At 53.6% G+C, this 21,304-nt stretch overlaps 1 protein-coding gene across 1 annotated transcript in view; it reads right to left on the minus strand.

Annotated features, from left to right (window-relative positions):
- The window catches only part of LOC144937281 (uncharacterized), a 118,085-nt gene that overhangs the window by 19,890 nt on the left and 76,891 nt on the right, over nucleotides 1–21,304 (minus strand). The window contains exons 16-21 of the mRNA XM_078864689.1: nucleotides 19,433–19,612; nucleotides 18,691–18,742; nucleotides 17,512–17,649; nucleotides 15,825–15,907; nucleotides 12,965–13,098; nucleotides 4,081–4,206 (exon numbers count right to left, since the gene is read on the minus strand). Of these exons, the coding sequence (XP_078720815.1) occupies nucleotides 4,081–4,206; nucleotides 12,965–13,098; nucleotides 15,825–15,907; nucleotides 17,512–17,649; nucleotides 18,691–18,742; nucleotides 19,433–19,612 (713 nt within the window). The remainder of the gene's footprint in view (nucleotides 1–4,080; nucleotides 4,207–12,964; nucleotides 13,099–15,824; nucleotides 15,908–17,511; nucleotides 17,650–18,690; nucleotides 18,743–19,432; nucleotides 19,613–21,304) is intronic.

The following is a 21,304-nucleotide window of genomic DNA, read 5'->3' on the forward strand; positions in this document are numbered from 1 at the left end:
GGGGATCTTTGTTGTGTTTGTGTAGTTGTGGAGAGAGGTTTGTGCATTAACAACATCCCACTACAAACCCGGGAACCAGAGTACGACTTCCAGCCACCGAGAGCATCATTGGCAAGTGGTATTTAAACCTGTACTGGGCCTTTTATAGGTCAACTCAGCCCTAAATAATTATTAACTGCATATCAGAATGCATCCGACCGCATCAGACCTCGAATGCTAAGAAAAATTTGAGCCTGGATAATGCTCGGATGGGCGACTATCATGTTACAGGCTGACCGCATCAGACCTCGAATGCTAAGAAAAATTTGAGCCTGGATAATGCGCGGATGGGCGACTATCATGTTACAGGCTGACCGCATCAGACCTCGAATGCTAAGAAAAATTTGAGCCTGGATAATGCTCGGATGGGCGACTATCATGTTACAGGCTGCTACGTTTTGAGAAGTTCGGCCAACCCCATTGCTTTACTGTAATTCTATGCTCCCCACCTTCAACCCGCACTGACCAGCACGGAGAAGTAGGATCAACCCGCACGACAAACGACACGGCGTGGGGGAGGCCTTCATGCAGCAGTGGATTCACCGAGGGCGGTACGTGTCACTATAACCACCGGGGGAGACAAAGATGGCCAGGCATTCTGCCGACCACAACAACCCTTCAACTTCTTTCGCACCGTACGTAGCCAACCGTGCTCATCAGAGGTGCGGGGGAAGGACAACGAACGAAACACAAAAAGCTGTTCTACAGAAATGAGTTGTCAATCGAGATGATGATTTAAAAGTGCAAAGCTCCAGTGGCTTCCTAATATCGGAAGGAAGAGCGTTCCAGACGGCCACAGAAGCGCACCTCAAAGCGTAATGCAGTAGCCGTCTTTGTTTTATGGCTCGCCTAAAAAACAACAACAACAACAACGTTGCCCCAACGTCAACCAACGTTTACTGGGATGGGCTGCGCTGGTCTGGAATAGGCGTTCGCTCACAGCGCCTGCCGCAGCAAGCACGAGGGGATGAGCGGTGGCGGCCACGGGATTCCCTGGCGTGCATCGCACTCGCCACCAGAACTCGGCCTCGTGACGGGAGCAAGAGAATCGATCAAACCTGGCCGCCACGTGTGCCCCGCACTGAACCTGCGCTGGAGAAAGGCGGCAACGCCACGGTCTTCGTTGTATAAACGAACGCAACGAATTTCTGTCGTCAAACTGCGTTGGCAGCGCGGCGCCACGAGCGCATAAAATAACAAGAACTTGGCACGGTCCGTCATCAACAACCTCTTCATCACGATGCAATGTCACCTGACTTTTCAAAGTGCTTTCGTAAACGGGGTGCGTTGAGCTCGCGGGCCACCTTGAACATTTGCAGTTTTATTTTTACTTAAAAATCTTGAAATTAAAATTCTTAAGCCTCGAATGACATGAAATGCGGCACAAACACAAAGATCGGCTGAATAGCGTTCAACAGACGGTTGGGGCCAGCACTGTTAAGCGAGCACCTATGAAGCCCAGCACGGTGGCAAGCACCACGCCCGGCCACCTTTGTCTCCCCAGTGCTGATGTTTACGAAACACGCGAGCTCTATCTTCTTGGTTCTTTCGGTAAAGTCACGTAGAAGGGAAGTAATAAAATAATAAAAATAAAACATAATAAAATGAAATAATTCTCACGACGTTTCGGCTCTTCTACACGGGAGATCCGTGGTGCTGCGTGAGCACAGCAACACAAAGACAAAAACATCAACATTGCAGAGCACGAGTACAGCAGGGTCCTTCAGAGACATTGCATAACGAACAAACGAGGTGTTAAACAGTCGTAAACAAAACTAGCTACTTATTTATAGCAGTCAGCCTAGAGAAGGCCTCGTACAGATTTAAATAGTCACTGCCACTGAGCGGGAATCGAGCTCGGGTCGTCGGTTTCGCAGCGCTGTGCGTGAACCACTGCGCCACCGCTCCTGTAAACAAGTACACCGGTCATCCTCGCAGCAGCGGCTTTTGGCTCACCATCGAACACAGACGGTCACAGCGTCGCGCGCTCTCGGGTGCACTTCCGCGGCCGTCTGGAACGCTCTTCCGATATTAGGAAGCGACTCCACACCTATGCTTTTTTAAATAATCGAGATTGAACACTCATCTCTTTAAAACTGCTTTTTGTGCAGTGACTCATGCAGCGAAACCTTTACGTGGAAAAGGCTCAATTGGGAACCACCACAGGCTAAGGAGAGAACCGCTCGGGCTGTTCGTTTCATAACATGCCAAACAATCCTTGTTAATTTTAGAATAACACATTAGATCACCGTTTTATTCCCACTCACAAGTTCATCTCCCTTGAAAGATGTACTCCTCGCCGCCTCAAAGGGCTCTATCTACCCTTCTTTGTCACGCCAGTGACCAACGGATAAGCTCCGCGTCCCACGGAGCTTCAACACACATACATACAAGCACAGGTCTCCCTTGAAAAAAAAAGGGCAACTTGGATACCAATAAATCCTCCAGTGCATGTCCTGGGAGCATGAGCGAGTGAGCGTGCGAGTGTGCGTGGAGTGTGCGTGGAGTCCGCGTGCTTTTCAGAGCCGATCACCCAACACTGCATAGCTCCGGACTAGCAGCCCGTGACCTTAAAACAAATCAGTTATTTGTAGTGGCCAACAATCTGACGATGTGACCGAAAACCATTTTCCCCAACATCTGAAAGTCACGGAATAGCAGCAACTGCGGGAACTCTCCCCCGAAGCCCTCTCGTCGTGGCCTGAAGACCTCGGGCATTGGAATTTAGCTCTAGAACAGATTGCCACGCACAAGAACAGACTGAACAAAGTCGACAAGATCATCAATAGCTCTTGCTCACGATTGGCTGAACACGACCACGCATCGACCAATCAACCTCCCTTGTGCTTCTGATCAATACAAGGAAAAGCAAATAGCAAGGCGGCAGTGACAATCTGGGCAAGTTAAATAAAAAAAAGAATCTCACACTGAATCAATTATTGAAACAATGCATAAGGGCAATGACCTTTAAACTGTTTGGCGAAACAATTATTTTGATGATCACAAGTTTAAACAAAGCTCATGATAAAATCCGGCGGCTAGCGAACAACTGCGCGCAGAGAGGCCGCAGCGACGTGCGTTGCGGCGGCATCGCGAAGGTCAAGGGGGATCATTCACCTGAAGTGTGACAGCCAGTCCTGGAAGTGCAGCATTCCCGGGATGAGCCACTTGGATCCCAACTTTACGAACCGCCGCGGAGAAGACATGGTCACATCCGCGGCCGAGAACATCCCCCCCTAAGTCGGCCACTCGTCAGTGGCGCCCACAGTCTCCTTCCCCCGCCTCTCTCCTTGTCCGACCCCACGCCGTGTCCCCGATCGTCCACGCGTCAAACTCTCGTCGCGGTCGCGATCTCTCCGTGCCGCGCTCTGCGACGCTGAGCAGCCTTTCCCTCTCGTCGCTCGGGTCTTTGTGTCGCTATCCGTGTCGGCGCCTTACACTGCTCCGCATCATTTGCATTCTCTCCGTTTAGCGCTCTGGCCCCCCACTGACCCCCCCCCCCCCCCCCCGCTAGGCCTGCAACTCATTGTCACTCGCTCCGCACCGCATTCTGTTTCTCTTGAGAGGCGTATGCCTCCTGTGCTTAATCCGTCGTTTCTCAAGCGATGAACCAACTCACCAAGTTGTCGCTGCAACGTATCGCAAACTTATACGAGTCGTAAAACTTTGTTTTTATACGAACGCCGTGAAATTAGCTTTACTTAAAAAAACATAACACACCTATGCTAATCATCGAAAAGAAAACCAATAACACCTAGGCTAAATAAAGGACAGTTTTAATGGATCGACATCGACAGGCGGGCGATCACTAAGCTATCACTCAACACGATATAAACACCCGGGCCGAGGGGAAAAAGTAAACGACAACAGAGCAACCGCTAACGGCAGCTCGGCATTCACGCACAACGCGACAGAGATTCTCTACGGCAACGCAGGGTGAAATGACGGCATGGGGCCGCGCACGCAAGAGACAAACAAGGGGCCCGCAGCACGGAGAAGCCCCCTGCCCCGGGAGGAGGCCCTCTCCTCCCCCTCTCTCACCTGCCACCGCCGTTCAGCGCTTGCTGCTCCGGCCGCTCCTCCTCTTCCCCGCCCTCCTCTCCGCTCCGCGCGCACGCCGGCCCACGCTCTCCTCCTCCGCCTCCTCCTCCCCTCTCGGCCCCCGCGCTGTCGTCCGGGGCAATGGGACAACACAGCGGCGAGTTATTCATCGAACCGAGTGCGGCACGCACGCCGCCGCCGCCGCCGCTGCGAGTGCCGTGGCTGCCGTGGCAGCTGCCGTGGGGGTCTCGCCGCCCTCCCTCCCTCCCGGGGCATCGGGCTTAACCCTCCCCCGCGCGGGATCCGCATTCACGGCCGCCAGATTTGCCCGCGTCCGTCCGCCCGGTCGCGTGTTTGTTCCGTTTAATCCGACGCGCCAATACCGGGTTGAACCGTTCTGAGTTAAAACCCGAGTGAACGACCTCGGCGGGAGGTCCGCGCGACGTCGCTCGTTCGACGGTGCTGCCCCCGTGGCCTGGAACTGTCACCTCCCCAGCCGTGCGTGCTACCGACCCCCTGCCTCCTCTTCTCCTCTACCTACCAGCGACTGCCTCTTTTACTCAAAATACATCCGCCCACAGTTGCTGTGCCGCTTCTCGGGGCACGATCGCACTCGGCCGCTGAGTAAATCCGGCGTCTCTCGCGCAAGTTGCACGCAAACATCAACAATCTTGCGGCGACTAACACCGGCGGCGCACAGCCGCCGACGATTATTCGTGCGCTCCCGAGGTTGTATCCGAGCACACCGACCTCCGCACCCCCACAGGCAAGGTAAAGCGCGCCGCCCACTAGGCCGTGAAATCACTCGGGGAAAACAAATCGGGGAGTCGTGCGACGAGCGGAGCATTTCGCCGTGAACACAAACCCGCCCCCCCCCCCCTGGAAACGAACAAAAACCGAACGGAGCCCCACTCTGTGAAAGGTAACCTGGACTACCGTCGGAGACACGCGGAGCATTATTGTTTTAGTTTTTTTTTTAATATGATATAATTAAAAAGAACAGATGACGCGTAACAGTAATGTCAAGGGGGAGAGGGGGTGGGCTTTAGTAATATTCACAAAACATCAGACGGAACTGCACCTTGAATGCGATCTGCATTGCACTTGCAATGCAATGAGCAAATTGCACCTGCGATGGACCTGCAATTGCACTTGCATCTGCAATTGCACTTGCAATTGCAATTGCAGCTGCAATGCGAATCTGCATTGAATTGCATGCCCCCGCAATGCGAATCGAACCCAAATGCACAAATTAAAACTCCCTTTGATTTTACAGTGCGGATCAATGCAACTTCATATTGCACTCTACAATAATCTGGACGTGTGTACCACTACGGGTTCCCGCCTGTCCTGGTTTTCCCAGGATTGTTCTGAGAAATATGTACATCTTCCACTAGACATCAAATGTCCCGTTTGTTTTTGTCACTTGCATGAAAATACAGCGCTCAAGACGACGCATTGACATGCAGTCTCCAATTCCGGTATTGTGCGATATCTTTCTACGATATGTCCCAGTTTTATGTACCATAGAAGTGGTAACCCTATGTACCACTTGAAGGGAGCGAGTCGTACTTGGGAAATTGGGCCAAATTCCCGATTGTGACGTTTTGAATGTGGAAGAAAACTGCGATGCCCCAGGCGTGCAAAGGGAGAACGCTCGACCCCTCACTCACACAGATGCCTTGTTAGCAACCTACTTGCTGTACTGACTGCCACGTGAATCATCTCATCTCACTGCCCAGCAGATTGATGTCTCACACCCATTGTGTCCACGTGTTGCCTTCTCCGACTTCATCGGATGGAATAAAGTTGACCAAGTCTCAGGACTGTTTTTTTTCAGGAGGGCCCTGCATTGGGATGTTTGGCCATTGCCATGAACGAGGAAACAGAATACCCAGAGAAAACCCTCACGTGTGAGGGTGACACTCAAACGTTTTTTCAAGTTCTGCACCATATTCATGAATCATTTTGTGTACTCTAATCTCCTGGCCAGCTCGCAGCCTGATATCCCCTAAGGCCATCTCGCCCCGACTGGACATCTGCGAAAAAATGTGTGAAAGATATTTTACTGCAAGATCTGACCATGTCCGTCCAGTGCCCGCCAAGCTGCTTTGGCTTCGGGTTGCCGAACAAACACATTGTAAGGTCGCACTCATTACACACAAACTGCTTGCCACTAATGAACCACAATACCTTGCTGATCTCATCAAGGAGCATAAACCATCACGCGAACTCCGGTCATCCTCGCAGTGACTTTTGGCTGGCCATTGAACAAAGACGGTCACTACATCACGCGCTTTCAGATGCGCTTCTGCGGCCATCTGGAACGCTCTTCCTTCCGATATTAGGAAGCCACTTGAGCTATGCACTTTTCAATATGAATTTAAATTAATTTCTTCAGAACTGCTTTTTGTGTTTAGTTTCTTGTCCTTCCCCCACACCTCCGATTAGTACGATTGGCTACGTACGGTGAGAAAGAAGTTCAACATACAAACATACAAAGAGCTTCATAGCTCATCAGATTCCTCCAGTCTAAATAAAGATTCTGATCTCCAACCCACGTACCAACGAGGCTCAACCCTGCCACGCTTCGGCGATCCGAGGACATCGGGCGCGTTCAGGGTGACTTGGCCCTTGCGCTTGGGGAGAACGGTTTCGGCTTCGCGGTGCTGAGAAGCGTTAAGTCCTGGGGCGTCCACCCCTCCCACAGGGCCCTGGCCACCTCCCCTTCATCCCCTCCACCAACTTCATCCTCTCTTTAAAATAGCGAGAGGGCGGCATCACAGGGGATCACAGGCAAAACCGCAGTGACCTCACACCCACTCGCCGGCACACGGGACAATCGGCGCTCGCACGTCCAGGTCAGAGTCCCGACAGAAGTAGAGGTTCGCCATTACCAATTGTAGAAATATATATACTTTTCTTTTAAAGATAAAGGTGCAGACCTGCGATTGATTCCTCCCGCTACCGCTGGTGGGAGGGTGAGGGAGCTATTAGAGTCCCCCCTCTAAGAGTATCGGTCCTACTCTTACACGCTGGCGAGATGTTAACTGCCTCGCCTGGTATGAAGGAGGTCGTGGGTTGGATCCCGACCCTGACGCCTGCTGTATATTTGGAGCTTGCATGTTCTCCCCGTGGTCGTGCAAATTTTTCTCCGGGTCCTCCGGTTTTTCACTCCACATTTAGACGCGTGCGTTTCGAGTGTTTGGCTGCTATAAATTTCCACGTGATAAGCCACTTCGTTGAGCCATCATTTGGGGTATTGAGTGGGCCTTACCTGGTAAAATAAAAAATAATCATTAACAACTCGTTAGACTAGGAGCAGGTGGGAGTCCTCACAACCGCACTGAACGCGACCTGCCGATCGACTGTGGTGAAACCACACCGCTGGGTGGACAGAAGCGGTAGCGGAGTGGACTGAAGAAGCTTGCACCATTGTTTCCACTACCACGCCGGAAAATCAAATGGGACTGGCTACCTCTGAATTGCAAGACGAGAGGGCTCACCGTTACACCACGGCGGCATGCCCTGAACGTGTGTTGATTTTACGTCTTAATCACGTTCAGAGATACAGGTCACTTGGTTCAGACGATGGCCTCATAGTTTGTGGATCACCAACTGGGAATAGAACTCAAGTCGCCAGGGCTATAGTGCCGTGCATGAGCTTCTGTGCCACCGCTCCTCTTGATTTCCAAATGAAAGATCAATTAATGCTTCGACTCATCCCGACAAAAAAACTCACATTCGCCAATAACACCGCCTGAAAATGAAGTATGAGCACTGCCTCAATGCTCGTTTGAGCAAGAAACGAAACAATCAGCTGTATCTATAAGAGGTTTTTGTGTGTTAGATCAGATCGCGTAAATATGAATGCGTCGTTAAACCCTCCACCACCCAACACAGCCAATTAGTAAGGTTTGTCACGTAAATAGAACATGCCAGTTCATTACTAGTACAGCACAAATCCACAACATTTACAATCAATTACTGGCAAAACGTTGTACTCAGATTGTAAATGTTGTGGATTTGCTCTCCAACCCACCGGCTGTAAGTTTAAGCAATGGCGCTCCTTCAGAGACACACATTACAATCTGCTTTGAAGGATTTTACGTGCTATGAACAAGGGCCATTACCCAAAACGTCACCTAAGAGAAAAAAACATAATTTTAAGGCTGTTGACGATCGTGTTGAGTTGTTTTTGTTATTTACATTCACGCAGCACCCGCCAACGGTAGCAACGTCGCCGAGTAATTTGTTGAACCCCGATGGGAAGGTTCACTCGACCATTTATTCTTCTGGGGTCGATCCAAACCCAACAGTGGGGGGGGGGGGGGGGGTGTCCTCTGGAGAGAATGTGGACTTTCACACCACCGGCACGGAGACCTTCAATGGAGATGAGCTCCACCCAAGGCGCGTTGCCTTTTCACGTCCCCTTTAAATGACCCCAGTGATCCAGCTCCCGAATGATTAAACTAAAACTGAATTAAACTATTTTTGGTTCTTTCGTTAAAGTCACGTAGAAGATGATTGCTTGTGTTGCAGTCGAAACGTCGTGAGAATTTGTATTGTTTTATATTTTTATTATTTTATTGTTTCCCTTCTACGTGACTTTACCGAAAGAACCAAGAATATGAATCCCTGCAGTCACGAAAACTTTAAATTAAAATTCAACTCTTTTCGTTTTACCAGGTAAGCGCCCGCCGAGCTGCATCGCTCTTTTTTTTCACAAGCGACCTGGCTGTCACAAACGATGGCTTCAACGAAGCGGCATATCGTCGTGTGGAAATTCGTGGCCGGATGAAAGCCTGGGGTGGTTGTTTGACCATACTTCACCGTGCTGGCCAGTGCGGGTTGGCAAAGTACTCCCAGGCGAGAGCTTCAATCGGTGTATAAACGGCGCGTGTTTTTCACCGTCGGCGAAATTAGTTAAAATGCGAGCGGGCGCTCGGCGCGTAGAAACACGCGCGGCGGTGGTGTGTGTGCCGTCGGCCTCCCAGTGTCGTAATTAAAGTAGCTCGGTGTTTATCGCTAAGAGGCTTAGTGGCTCTGCCCATCACATTACCTGGTTAATGCCGCGCGACTAAACCCCCGCGCGCTCGTACCGCGATTCAGTAGCTCTGGGGGTCGCCGCCCTGCGAATGCGTAAGGTCACATTTGTACGTACTGCCCGTTACCAATCCCCTGCTAGATGGAGGTCTCCCAGCACAGCGTGGGTTATTGGGGGTTATTTGACCGTACACCACCACGCCGGTCAGTGTGCATTGGTGATGGCAGATACGAGGACCCGTTCAGATATCCCTTGTTGGTACACTGTTCGCCGTGGCCAGGAATCGAACTCAGGTAGCCAGACTCATAAGGTGGGACGCTTGTGTTGCGCCCGAAACGTCGTGATTTATTTTATTTTCTACCTACGTCACTTTACCGAAAGAACCAAAGAGTATGGATTCCTGCAGTCACGAAAGCTTCAAATCAGGTAGCCAGGTTTCTAGTGCAGCCACCAGCTCGGCAAAAATTGCCACAGTGGGCTTCGGGGGAAGAGCAACGGCAACGGGGGGGGGGGGGGATATTAAAACAGCCCAGGTATGAAAGCTGACGACAGCCGCCCCCCCACCGTGGCGGCTAGAGCAACCTCCCCCATTCGTGAATGCAACGCAAAGTCCAAAGGCCAAATTAAAATCGGGAAGGGCTGGGGGGAGGGGAGGGGAGGGGGGGAGTTCAACCGTTTGGCATTGCGAACGCTTCGCCAGCAAACGGTGCATTTAATCTGGGGCCGGAACAGGACCCCCGCTCCAGTGGGGGGCGTCCCGCCGCTCACGGGCACGAACGCGGCCATGCTGGCGTGGTGCCTGTTGCTGAGAACGCCGTGGCGTTACGAGGGCACGGCAAGCATCGCCGCTAATTGGTCAGGTGGGACGCTCGTGTCGGTGGCTAGGAGATGTTAACTCCCTCGCCTGGTAAACAGGAGGGCGTGGGTTCTATCCTGACCCTGACGATGACTGAATATTTTGGAGTTTGTGGTGTCTCTATCCCTGTGCTGGCATGGATTTTTCCCCAGGTCCTCCGGTTTTTCCCTCCCCATAAAGAAACATGCGCACAGGGTGTTTGGCTGCTATAATCTTGACATGATAACTCACTCCGTTGCGCTATGATTTGGGGCGAAGTTGCTTCTGAAAAAGACCTATATAGCTCAGTGGGCCTTACCTGGTAAAATTTTTAAACGTTTTTTTAGAAGTTTGTGTTTTTAGTTTTTTTTTATAATTTCTGCTCGCTTTTACCCCGTTGTGCTATCGCCATCAATCTCACAACGGGACAGAGTATCCACTCGGATCTCTCGCACAGCAGCACAATGCTTCGTCTTCGACAATGGCCCACAGCAGCGGATGTCAAAGAGCTACCTCTGAGATCCCTTACAGCGACCCCTGCTCCGCACAGTTAGAGGTCAACACTTTCCCACAACCCGCTCTGCGTAGGACAGCAATATCTGTCGCATGACTGCCAAACTGATATTGTAAGCCTCAGCGCTGGAATCGGGCCAAATTGAGCGCAAAACCAAGCTTAATGTGATGGGGGGGGGGGGATTTGCTGTACAATCATTGGTGACGAGAGCTGAGACCATTCCACCCAGTGCACCGGAGACCCCGATTTTACTCACAGGCGGCTGCCTGGATACGACCCCGGGGCCTCAGCGTGGGCTGCTCGACTCTCTGAGCCACCCAGACGCCTACCCCCCATGATGCTCTTCTTATTGCAATCTCTGCCAAGGCTTTGTCCCGGAAACGAGTCGTGCAAATGCCAATGCCGGACCTTGAACAAAAACTCTAAGAGAGGTGCCAAGGTTATTCCAGCCCTGGCCTAGCCGTGCTGCCTCCGAGCTCAACATTTGTGCGCATTTCAAGGTTATTGCTTTCACCTTATCCGCATACTGTACCACACAGCCCCCCTTTGTCCAACACACTGCCGGATCGGGGTTTCGCCACGCCACGTGCGCTTGCTTGACCATAATTAAACCACGCTGGCAACGCGTAGCTCGGTAGAAGGCCGGGTTGCAGGAGACACGGCAGGCATTGGCAGTCGCAATGCAACAAAGGATTTGGCTGCACTGGCATCTGCTATACACCACACGGAGCCTGCCGAGCCTGGCGAGCCCGCGACACCCGTTCAGGCCCGCCGGCTGTACACGCCAGAAGCCACCCGGGCTCAGTCCCACGTCGGCTTTGGAGATGCGATGAGACCGGGGCGTATTCCGGGTGATTTGGACGCGGTCGCCTTCGGCTTACGAGGGAGGCTTCTTCGCAAGCGATCTCTCTGAACGAGCCCGAGCTCTTCTGCCCGCTCCGTACACGGAGACAACGGGGACGTGCGGTTTCAACGGCGGCGATGCAGGGGGCGGTGGAACCTTCCTGCATCACGCAACCGCACGTTGGGAACTCTTCGCTGCCCTCGGGAAGATTTGCCAAGATGTATGATTGAGTCACGCCGGAGAGACGCGCTCGGCATTCGAAGCGGCGTTTAACAACTTTTAACTTTGGCAGCGGAGAGCTGTGCTTCATTTAGCCGTTTTTCATCTCTTTTACCCTTTTATAGTAACTCGGGGTAAATGATCCGGCTGGGTGGCTCAGCGGTTTGGCTCAGCCCATCATCCCTGCGAGGTTGATAAAATAGTTACTGCTTTGTGGGCGACGTCAACGGTGGTTGTCCTACGGATACATTTTACCCCCCCCCCCCCCCCATCATAAGAATGTGGAATTTTCACCCATGCGCTCAACAAAAAACGAAGCAAGCAGCCGAATGACTCAGCGATTACGCCCCTTCAGTGAGACGAGTTGCCTTGAAGCCTGTTTATGTGCTATGAAGAAGGGACACTGCCCGAATCGTCGGGCAATGGCCACTGAGTCGACGGGTACGCGTTTAGCGAGCGTGCCAATCGGTCATAATCGATGAACCGACACAGCCGTAACCACCGGCCGAAGCAGAGACACCACATTCTGTAGCACTCTTCACATCCAGTAACCCACGCAAACACAGACTAAGATCCCCCGTGTAGCCTTTAACGGGCTGTTGGGACAAGTGCTGTTCGCAAGCGCCTATGAAGGGCGCACGGCACACAGGCGGGCAATGTTGGCCAGCACCGATCCCGGCCGGCCACCTTTGTCTCCCCAGTGCTCGTGTTTACACACCGCACCAGGTACTCGCTTAGTGCCGAGTCGACCTAAGGGAAGCACAGAACGGGTTCGGATATCCACCACCCATGTTAACGGCATCCGGGAATGGAACTTTGGGTGCCGGACCCATCGCGCAGCGTGCTAAGCGCCACGCGACCGCTCACCCTAAAACATTGGCGTGCACAAAGACAAAGATTCCCCATATAGCATTGAACACACAAGAGCAAGTGTTGTTAGCGAGCACCTATGAAGGCGAGCACGGCACACGATGAAGGTGGGTGGCCAACACCACGCTCGGCCGTCTTTGTCTCCCCAGTGACGATGTTTACACATCGCACCAGGTACTCATTTGAGGCTGAGTCGACCGAGGGGAAGCCCAGGACCGGTTCAAATAATCGTCACTGGTGTTGGCCGTGGGCGGGAATCGAACCCGTGTCGCCAGGTTCGTAGCGCAGCGCGCTAACCGCTACACTACTACAACTACAACAACAACAACCGCCATTCGCCACTAAGTGGCGGTGACGTCACCACGACGCTTGTGCCAGGCCATGTGCACCTTGAGGCCACGTGAAGTGTCGAACGCCCGCTGGCAGGAGGTCACGGGGCAGACCCAGGTGCCACGGGTCGACTGACTGAGATGACTTAGACGACTGGCTGATGCACCACCTGTGCACCTTACTACACACACACACAGCCACGCATGCGCATCGTGTACCACACACCTGGCGATGAGGCTCGGGGAAGACAAGTTGGAGTCTGAAGCGGGGCTACCCGGCCACCAGTCCCCCCCGTCCCAGGTGTCTCCGGAGCCCGAGCTGATGAGCGAGAGCCAGCTGCCTTGCGGGAACTCTCCCACCTGCACACGAAGACAAAGATCCCCCTGTAGCCTTAACAGACTGTTGGGGCAAGTGTTGTTCGCGAGTTGCACATATGCAGGGTGGCACGGCACGCGACAGGGTGGGTCGCCAGATCCACGCCCTGTCGCCCGTGTCTCCACCACTGGCGATGTTTACACACCGCACCAGGTACAATATTTAGTCCATCTAGGGGAGGGGCCCAGGAATGGTTCAGATATTCGTTACCGATTTTGGCTCTGAGCCGGAATCCAATTCGGGTTGACGGGTTTGGACCGGATTGCGCTAAACCACTGCACTGCCGCTCCCCACGACACACACACACAACAAAGACCCTCCGTGTAGCCTTAACAGACTGTTGGGGCAAGTGCTGTTCGCGAGTAGCACCTCTGAAGGCCGGCACAGCACCACAGGGGGTGGGCAACAGCATACACACCGCCGTGTACAGCAGCAATCTCACTGCCAATCCACTGCTGGACCAGGACCTCCGTCTGGGTCGCTGGTTGGTTGTTTGACCATACTTCACCACACTGGTCAGCGTGGATTTGTGAAGGGAAGTTCCCAGGACCGGTTCAGATATCATTGGACACTGGTGTTAGCCGTGGCTGGGAATTGAACTCAAGGCCAGCAAGTTCACAGTGCACCAATGCTCCACCCATCGTGAAGGACTATGGCTAATGAAATAATGGTAGCGAGGCAAACTTTGTTTCTCCGCGTAAAAACAGTTTAGTCGGCGGGGCTCCGGCGCCTTCCGGGACAGCAAATTGCAGAAAAACAAATAACGTGAGCAGAAAAAAAATGTTCTCTCGAAGTTTCTAAAATATCGTGACCCTACCACAGTCCATGGAACGGTACTCGTCAAATATCAACCGCGGAATGTAAGATGGACCCGAGTCGGCTCGAGATGTGAACCTGCAACCCCCCCTCCCCCCCCTTTCAGATGCTGGGCCGAGCTCTCGGAGAGACAGGTCACTCCGAGGGCTGGGATCGCGATCCACTGTGGAACACTGCCCGCGTGTCGCTTGCACGCGGCCGTTAAATAAAAACAAAGCGGTGGCCATGTGAGCCAAGCGGTGTGGGGAGGGGGCCGGGGGGGTGGGGGAGCTCGTAAAGATTGATGCGTGCGATGCGTGCGTCGAATCGCCTCGCGTCACAATTGACTGTAATTCGTGTCAGGGATATCGCTTCTAAGCAGATGTCGCCATTTGAGGCGACTGCAACGAGCAGGCGTGCTAATCGGAGGGGTTAAGTGCGTAGGTGAGTGAGTGATGCTGCTGTAGACCCGGTCACACACCCTCACGCACGATCACAGCCCCCTTCCTGCCCGGCCTTCGCAGTGGGATGGGCGAGTGGTGATTTGTTTATTGTGGGCAGCGGTGGTGTCGCGGTTAGCTCGTTGCGCTACGAACCCGGCGACCCGAGTTCGATACCCGCTCACAGCCGACACCAGTGACGATTATCTGAACGGGTTCTGGGCCTCCCCTAGGTCGATTCGGCCTCAAATGAGTACCTGGTGCGGTGTCTAAACATCACGACTGGGGAGACAAAGGCGGCCCGGCGTGGTGCTGGCCACCCACCCCCTCGTGTGCCGTGCCGGGCTTCATCAGTGTTACTCGCTAACAGCACTTGTCCCAACAGTCTGTTGAAGCTCTACGAGGGTTCTTTGTCTTTGTGACATATTCATGGCATTTAAAGCTGGCAGGGGGGGGGGGGGTCAGTGGGGTGGCTATCGAGGGTGCAGGCGGTGCGTGACCGGTGGCAGCGCCACGCGTAAGCGAACCAAGCGCAGCAGGGCACCCCCCCTCCCTGGCAGCTCAAGGGGGCCCCGGGGATTCGTGAAACAAATGTGTGGGTGCATCATCAAACGTCGGCTCAAATTCAAATCCCGCAAAAAACAAGCTGATAGTCATTAAAAAAACCAATGAATGTCTCTCATATCTATATTGTCTGCATCTCCCTTGTCACTCAGTCTCACCACATCTCCTATCTTCTAGACTATGCAATGATAATTTCAATTTGAAATGAGCACAGCATTTTTTTCCCTCTCGAAGGGAGACGACGGCTCAGGAGGCGCGAGGAGCCGGCGCTATCGACACTCGACCAAGCTCTGCAGTCCCCTAGATAGTGGGGTGTTATTGACCAATTAATGACAAACCTTACTGGCTGTGTCCGGTGGTGGAGGGTTACGACACATTTGTTCTCACGCGATCTAACCCAAAAACCTTGATGATGAATGTGGGAGGAAACCGGAAAAAAATCCACGCACACAGATGGGACAGGTGGAATCCACTTTTGTTTGCTCTACTGCCCTCTGCTGGCGAGCCATGGTACGTGGCACCTCGATGCCCTCAATGCTGGACTCCAGGCCACGTGCAGCAGCAGAGTCACCACTGGACTTTACAAAGTGAAAGAAGAGCCGCTAAAAGTGTATTTCTGCTCAGGGCCCCCGAGGAAGGGCACGTGTCGTGACAGGTACCGCGAGTTCTGACCGCACCTCCGATTCGCACGGTTGGCTACGTACGGCGCGAAAGAAGTTCAACACACACAGAAGGAACCAGCACCACCGCTGGGCCCAAATGCAACGGGGGTCCCACGGGATGGAGGGACCCAGGCACCGCGCTACAAAGAGGTAGAGGAGGGGAATTCGAGTCGGGGCCCAACAGTTCACTCATTGGACCGAGGCCCACGGCAGCCCCCGCGAGGAGTGTGGTGGGGGGGGGCGGCTCACGCTGCGACGCTGCCGCAGCTTGGCTGCTTGTGCCGGGTGATTGAAGCGGAACATGTGGGTCCTGCCCAGCAGGATCACGGAGCCTGAGTCAACAACAACAACAACAAGACATTACGAAGCAAGGACACGAGATGACGCGACGCAATGCGGCACGATTCGCAGCGGCACACAACACAACACAGCGCACCACACAACACAACACAGCGCACCACACAACACAACACAGCGCACTACACAGCGCAACACAGCGCACTACACAGCGCACTACACAACACAACACAGCGCACCACACAACACAACACAGCGCACTACACAGCGCAACACAGCGCACCACACAACGCAGCACAGCGCACTACACAGCGCAACACAGCGCACCACACAACACAACACAGCGCACTACACAGCGCAACACAGCGCACTACACAACACAACACAGCGCACTACACAGCGCAACACAGCGCACCACACAACACAACACAGCGCACTACACAGCGCAACACAGCGCACCACACAACACAACACAGCGCACCACACAACGCAGCACAGCGCACTACACAACACAACACAGCGCACTACACAGCGCAACACAGCGCACTACACAGCGCAACACAGCGCACTACACAGCGCAACACAGCGCACTACACAACACAACACAGCGCACTACACAGCGCAACACAGCGCACCACACAACACAACACAGCGCACCACACAACACAACACAGCGCACTACACAGCGCAACGCAGCGCACCACACAACACAACACAGCGCACTACACAGCACAACACAGCGCACTACACAGCGCAACACAGCGCACTACACAGCGCAACACAGCGCACTACACAGCGCAACACAGCGCACTACACAGCACAACACAGCGCACCACACAACACAACACAGCGCACCACACAACACAACACAGCGCACTACACAGCGCAACACAGCGCACTACACAGCACAACACAGCGCACCACACAACACAACACAGCGCACTACACAGCGCAACACAGCGCACTACACAGCACAACACAGCGCACCACACAACACAACACAGCGCACCACACAACACAACACAGCGCACTACACAGCGCAACACAGCGCACTACACAGCGCAACACAGCGCACCACACAACACAACACAGCGCACTACACAGCGCAACACAGCGCACTACACAGCACAACACAGCGCACCACACAACACAACACAGCGCACCACACAACACAACACAGCGCACCACACAACACAACACAGCGCACTACACAGCACAACACAGCGCACCACACAACACAACACAGCGCACCACACAACACAACACAGCGCACTACACAGCGCAACACAGCGCACCACACAACACAACACAGCGCACTACACAGCACAACACAGCGCACTACACAGCGCAACACAGCGCACTACACAGCGCAACACAGCGCACCACACAACACAACACAGCGCACCACACAACACAACACAGCGCACCACACAACGCAACACAACACAGCACACCACACCACACAACACAACACACAACGCAACACAGCGCACCACACAATGCAACACAGCGCACCACCAGGCAAGGCAACACAGCGCACCACACAATGCAACACGGCACCACCAGGCAAGGCAAGGTGACGCGGCGCAACGCAGCAGGGCGGGGTTGGGGCCCAGCAGGGCCAAGCGACGTCGCGCACCCTGGTGCAGGCGGCAGGGCTGGGAGACGTCGCGGCCGTTGACGCAGCACGTGGCGCCAGCCATGGGGAGCAGGGTCACGTCGCCGCCCGTGTTCTCGATCACACAGTGCTCCCGCTCCATCCAGGGCCCGCACAGCACTGCGTGGCACACACACACACACACAAAGATCCCCCATGTAGCCTTAACAGACTGTTAGTGAGCACCAATGAAGGCCGGCACGGTACAGGGGGTGGTTGGACGGCACCACGCCCTCCGTGGCACACACTGCACCAGTCGACCGAGGGGAGGCCCTGGACCAATTCAAATAATTGTCACGAGTGTTGGCCGTGAGCAGGAATCGAAGTAGGGCCGCCGGGTTCGTGGTGCAACGTGCTAACCGCTACACTGCCACTTCCACAGACTGTTGGGACTGCTGAGGTTAATGAGAACCGGTTAAGGCCGGAATGGCGCACAAGGGTGTGGTGTGGCCGGGACCATGAGTGGCCCCACCGTTGTCTCACCAGTCCTGAGGTTTGGATAACGCAACTGTTACCCATCTCAGGCTGAGTCGTCCGACGAAATGGCCAGGACAGGTTCAGAAATTCCACCTGTGGCTGAGAATCGAATCTATGCACGTGCACACATTGTTGGAACAAGCACATTGTTGGAACAATCTATCTAAAGTAGCCCAAGAGTTAGCACTCCAGTAAGACTCCCACAGCTGCCCAGGTTGCACTACAAATATCTATGGAATGCAACGATAGCAGCATAGCGTAGTCAGTCAGTCCATCAGTTGATATCGGGCAGGGCCCACGGAGATAAAACGCTCTTTTTCAATGGCGACCCGGCCAAAATGGTTCATGCAGTAGCCAGCACGCTACATGGGAAGAGTTTACAGGGGCCGCATAGGACGTCTGGTACGACGGTAGCCAGCACGCGACATGGGAAGGGAGGGTTTTACAGGGGCTGCTTAGAACAACAGCAAGGGAAATAGTATAAGCATGGCAAATAAGCAAACCAGCAATATGGCCAGTTGTGCATGACCACGAGTGAGAGGAACTCGCATGTGGCCTTTAAACGGAGCACGAACCACAACGGCATTTCCTATTTTGAATGAGCAGTCCTTCCCAAGGCGGGCACTCTTCTCGAACAGGCCAGCGGGCGGTACGCGTGCGGCCCATCTGCACGCATCGTCTTACCAATGTCCTGCTCGGTGGGCGCATCGCTCCTCCCGATCGTTGTCCTTCCCTCCTGAAACAACACCGACGAGCCGGTCAGATGTAATGTACGTCTGTTGAACTTCTTTCGCGCCCGACATAGCCAACGGTGCTCATCGGAGATGCACAGAATAGGGACTTGTGCGGCGGTGCCGTACGCCTGACGCCGACAGGACGGCAACGAACTCGCGCACGCTGGCACACAGGCATGCGTACTCCGGGCAGGGCGACAGTGGAGTCTTTCGCACAGTCATTCGCACAGTGCGCTCTGAACCCCAGCAATCTGAGGTTTGACTCACAGCCTTGGCTGACATCAGCGGTGACGAGCGCTGTGGTGACGAAGTTAGCCTGCAGTTGTTGTCGTATGTTATCTGAACCAATCCCGGGCCTCCCATAGGTCGACTCAGCCTCAAATGAGTAACCTGGTGCAGTGTGTAAACATCGCCACTGGGGAGACAAAATTGGTGGGGTGTGGTGCTGGCCACCCACCCCCTCGTGTGCCGTTCCGGCCTTCATAGGTGCTCGCTAACAGCACGTGCCCCCAGGAGCACGTCGAGGCTACACGCGGGGGGTTATCTCTGCGTTTCCGCGTGCGTGCGTGCATGCGTGCGAGCGTGCGTGCGTGCGTGCGCATGTGCGTTCGTGCGTGCGTTTCTACGTGCGTGCGTGCGTGCGTGCGCGTGTGCGTTCGTGCGTGCGTTTCCACGTGCGTGCGTGCGAGCACCCGCAGTCGGTTGATGGTGACACCCGTGCTCAGCACGTCCCCGTCCGTGGAGAGGAGGTGCGGCAGCTGGGACGCCACCTCGACGCCGGCGCGTAGGCGGTTGATCCCCAGCGTGTGCTCCTCGAGCAGCGCCCGCGTGTCGCGCCAGCCGTCCGACCAGTCGCGCGTCAGCCGCTCCACCTGCGCCCGGCCCCGGAGGGGGGCGATTCGACTTTGAAAAGTAGTTCCATGACTCTAGATTTGAAGCTTTCGTGGCTGCAAGGATTCATACTCTAAGGTTTTTTTTTCGGTAAAGTTACGTGGGTAAAAAATACAATTCATAAAAGTAATAATAGAAATGAAATGAAATAATAAATCACGACGTTTCGGAGGCAACACAAGTCTCCGTCATCAGGTGGGACCGTCACAGCTACTTGATACACTTGATACAGTAAATCTAGCTGTGACGGTCCCACCTGATGAAGGAGACTTGTGTTGCCTCCGAAACGTCGTGATTTTTTTTATTATTACTTTTATTAATTTTTATTTTATTTTTTACCTACGTGACTTTACCGAAAAAAACCTAAGAGTATAGTTCCATGACGTCGGCTTCTGAATGTGCGTGCGTGCGTGCGTGCGTGGGGAGCTCTGGGCAGTCATCTCAGTCAGTCGACCCGTGGCACCTGGGTCTGTCCCGTGACCTCCTGCCAGCGGGTGTTCGACACTTCGCGTGGCCTTAACGTGCATCTAGCCTGGCACAAGCGTCGTGGTGACGTCACCGCCACATAGTGGCGAATGCTGGTTGTTGTTGTGTATAGGAAGCGGTAGTGTAGTGATTCGCGCGTTGTGCTACAAAGCCGGAGACACGAGTTCGATTCCTGCTCACGGCCAACACCAATGACGATTATCTGAGCCGGTTCTGGGCCTCCCTTACATCGACTCAGCCTCAAATGAGTAACCTGGTGTGGTGTGTAAACATCGCCAATAGGGAGACAAAGGCGGCCAGGCGTGGTGCTGGCCACCCACCCCCTTCGTGTGCTGTGCCGACCTTCATAGGTGCTCGCTATCATCACTTGCCCCAACAGTCTGTTAAGGCTACACGGGGGATATTTGTCTTTTTTTGTATGTTGAACTTCTTTCGCACCATACGTAGCCAACCCCGTGCTAATCAGAGGCCTTCGTCCAGCAGTGGATTAACAAAGTTATTCTCTGATGCGAGGTTGCTGCGAAATTATAAAATAAATATATATTATGGAATTTTTGTCATTTTCGTCGTGAGGGCTCATTCTGATCAGTCGAACCAACCACCTATGGTGTTGATGGTAAACTTTGTACGTCCAATAACGTTTGACCTAGGTTACAAAAAACATAAAGTATCATTATATCAGCAGTGATCACACTGCGCGAAGAACCCAAATAATTGAGCTCCATCCCTGGCCACGGCTAACCCCAGCGGTGCGCGATATCTGGACTGGTCCTGTGCTCCCCTCTTCACAAAACCGTACAGAGCGGCTTGCACAGGGCCAGGCCTTCATCCAGCAGTGGATTAACAAAGGGGCTAATAATTGACTACTATTATTAGATCACCGCTAAAGGGCAGGAGCAGCATACGTTTTAACCGTTTACAAATCTAATGCAAGCCGGTGGAAGCTTGTCCTATAAACTATTAAACTATTTTTTTTTAACCAGGTAAGGCCCACTGAGCTATGAAGCTCTTTTTCAGAAGTTACCCAACTAACACGAATGAGAGCTCAGCGAAGCGGCTCATCGCGTGGAAATTTATAGCAGCTAAATACTCTAAACGCGTGATGTTGATTCTCAAAGTGGAGGGAAAACCCTGAGGACCCGGAGAGAAAATCCACGCGACCACGGGGAGAGAGATGCCCACATTCC

This window comes from Lampetra fluviatilis, chromosome 18 (assembly GCF_964198595.1).
Source record: "Lampetra fluviatilis chromosome 18, kcLamFluv1.1, whole genome shotgun sequence".
Taxonomy (NCBI): Eukaryota; Metazoa; Chordata; class Hyperoartia; order Petromyzontiformes; family Petromyzontidae; genus Lampetra; species Lampetra fluviatilis.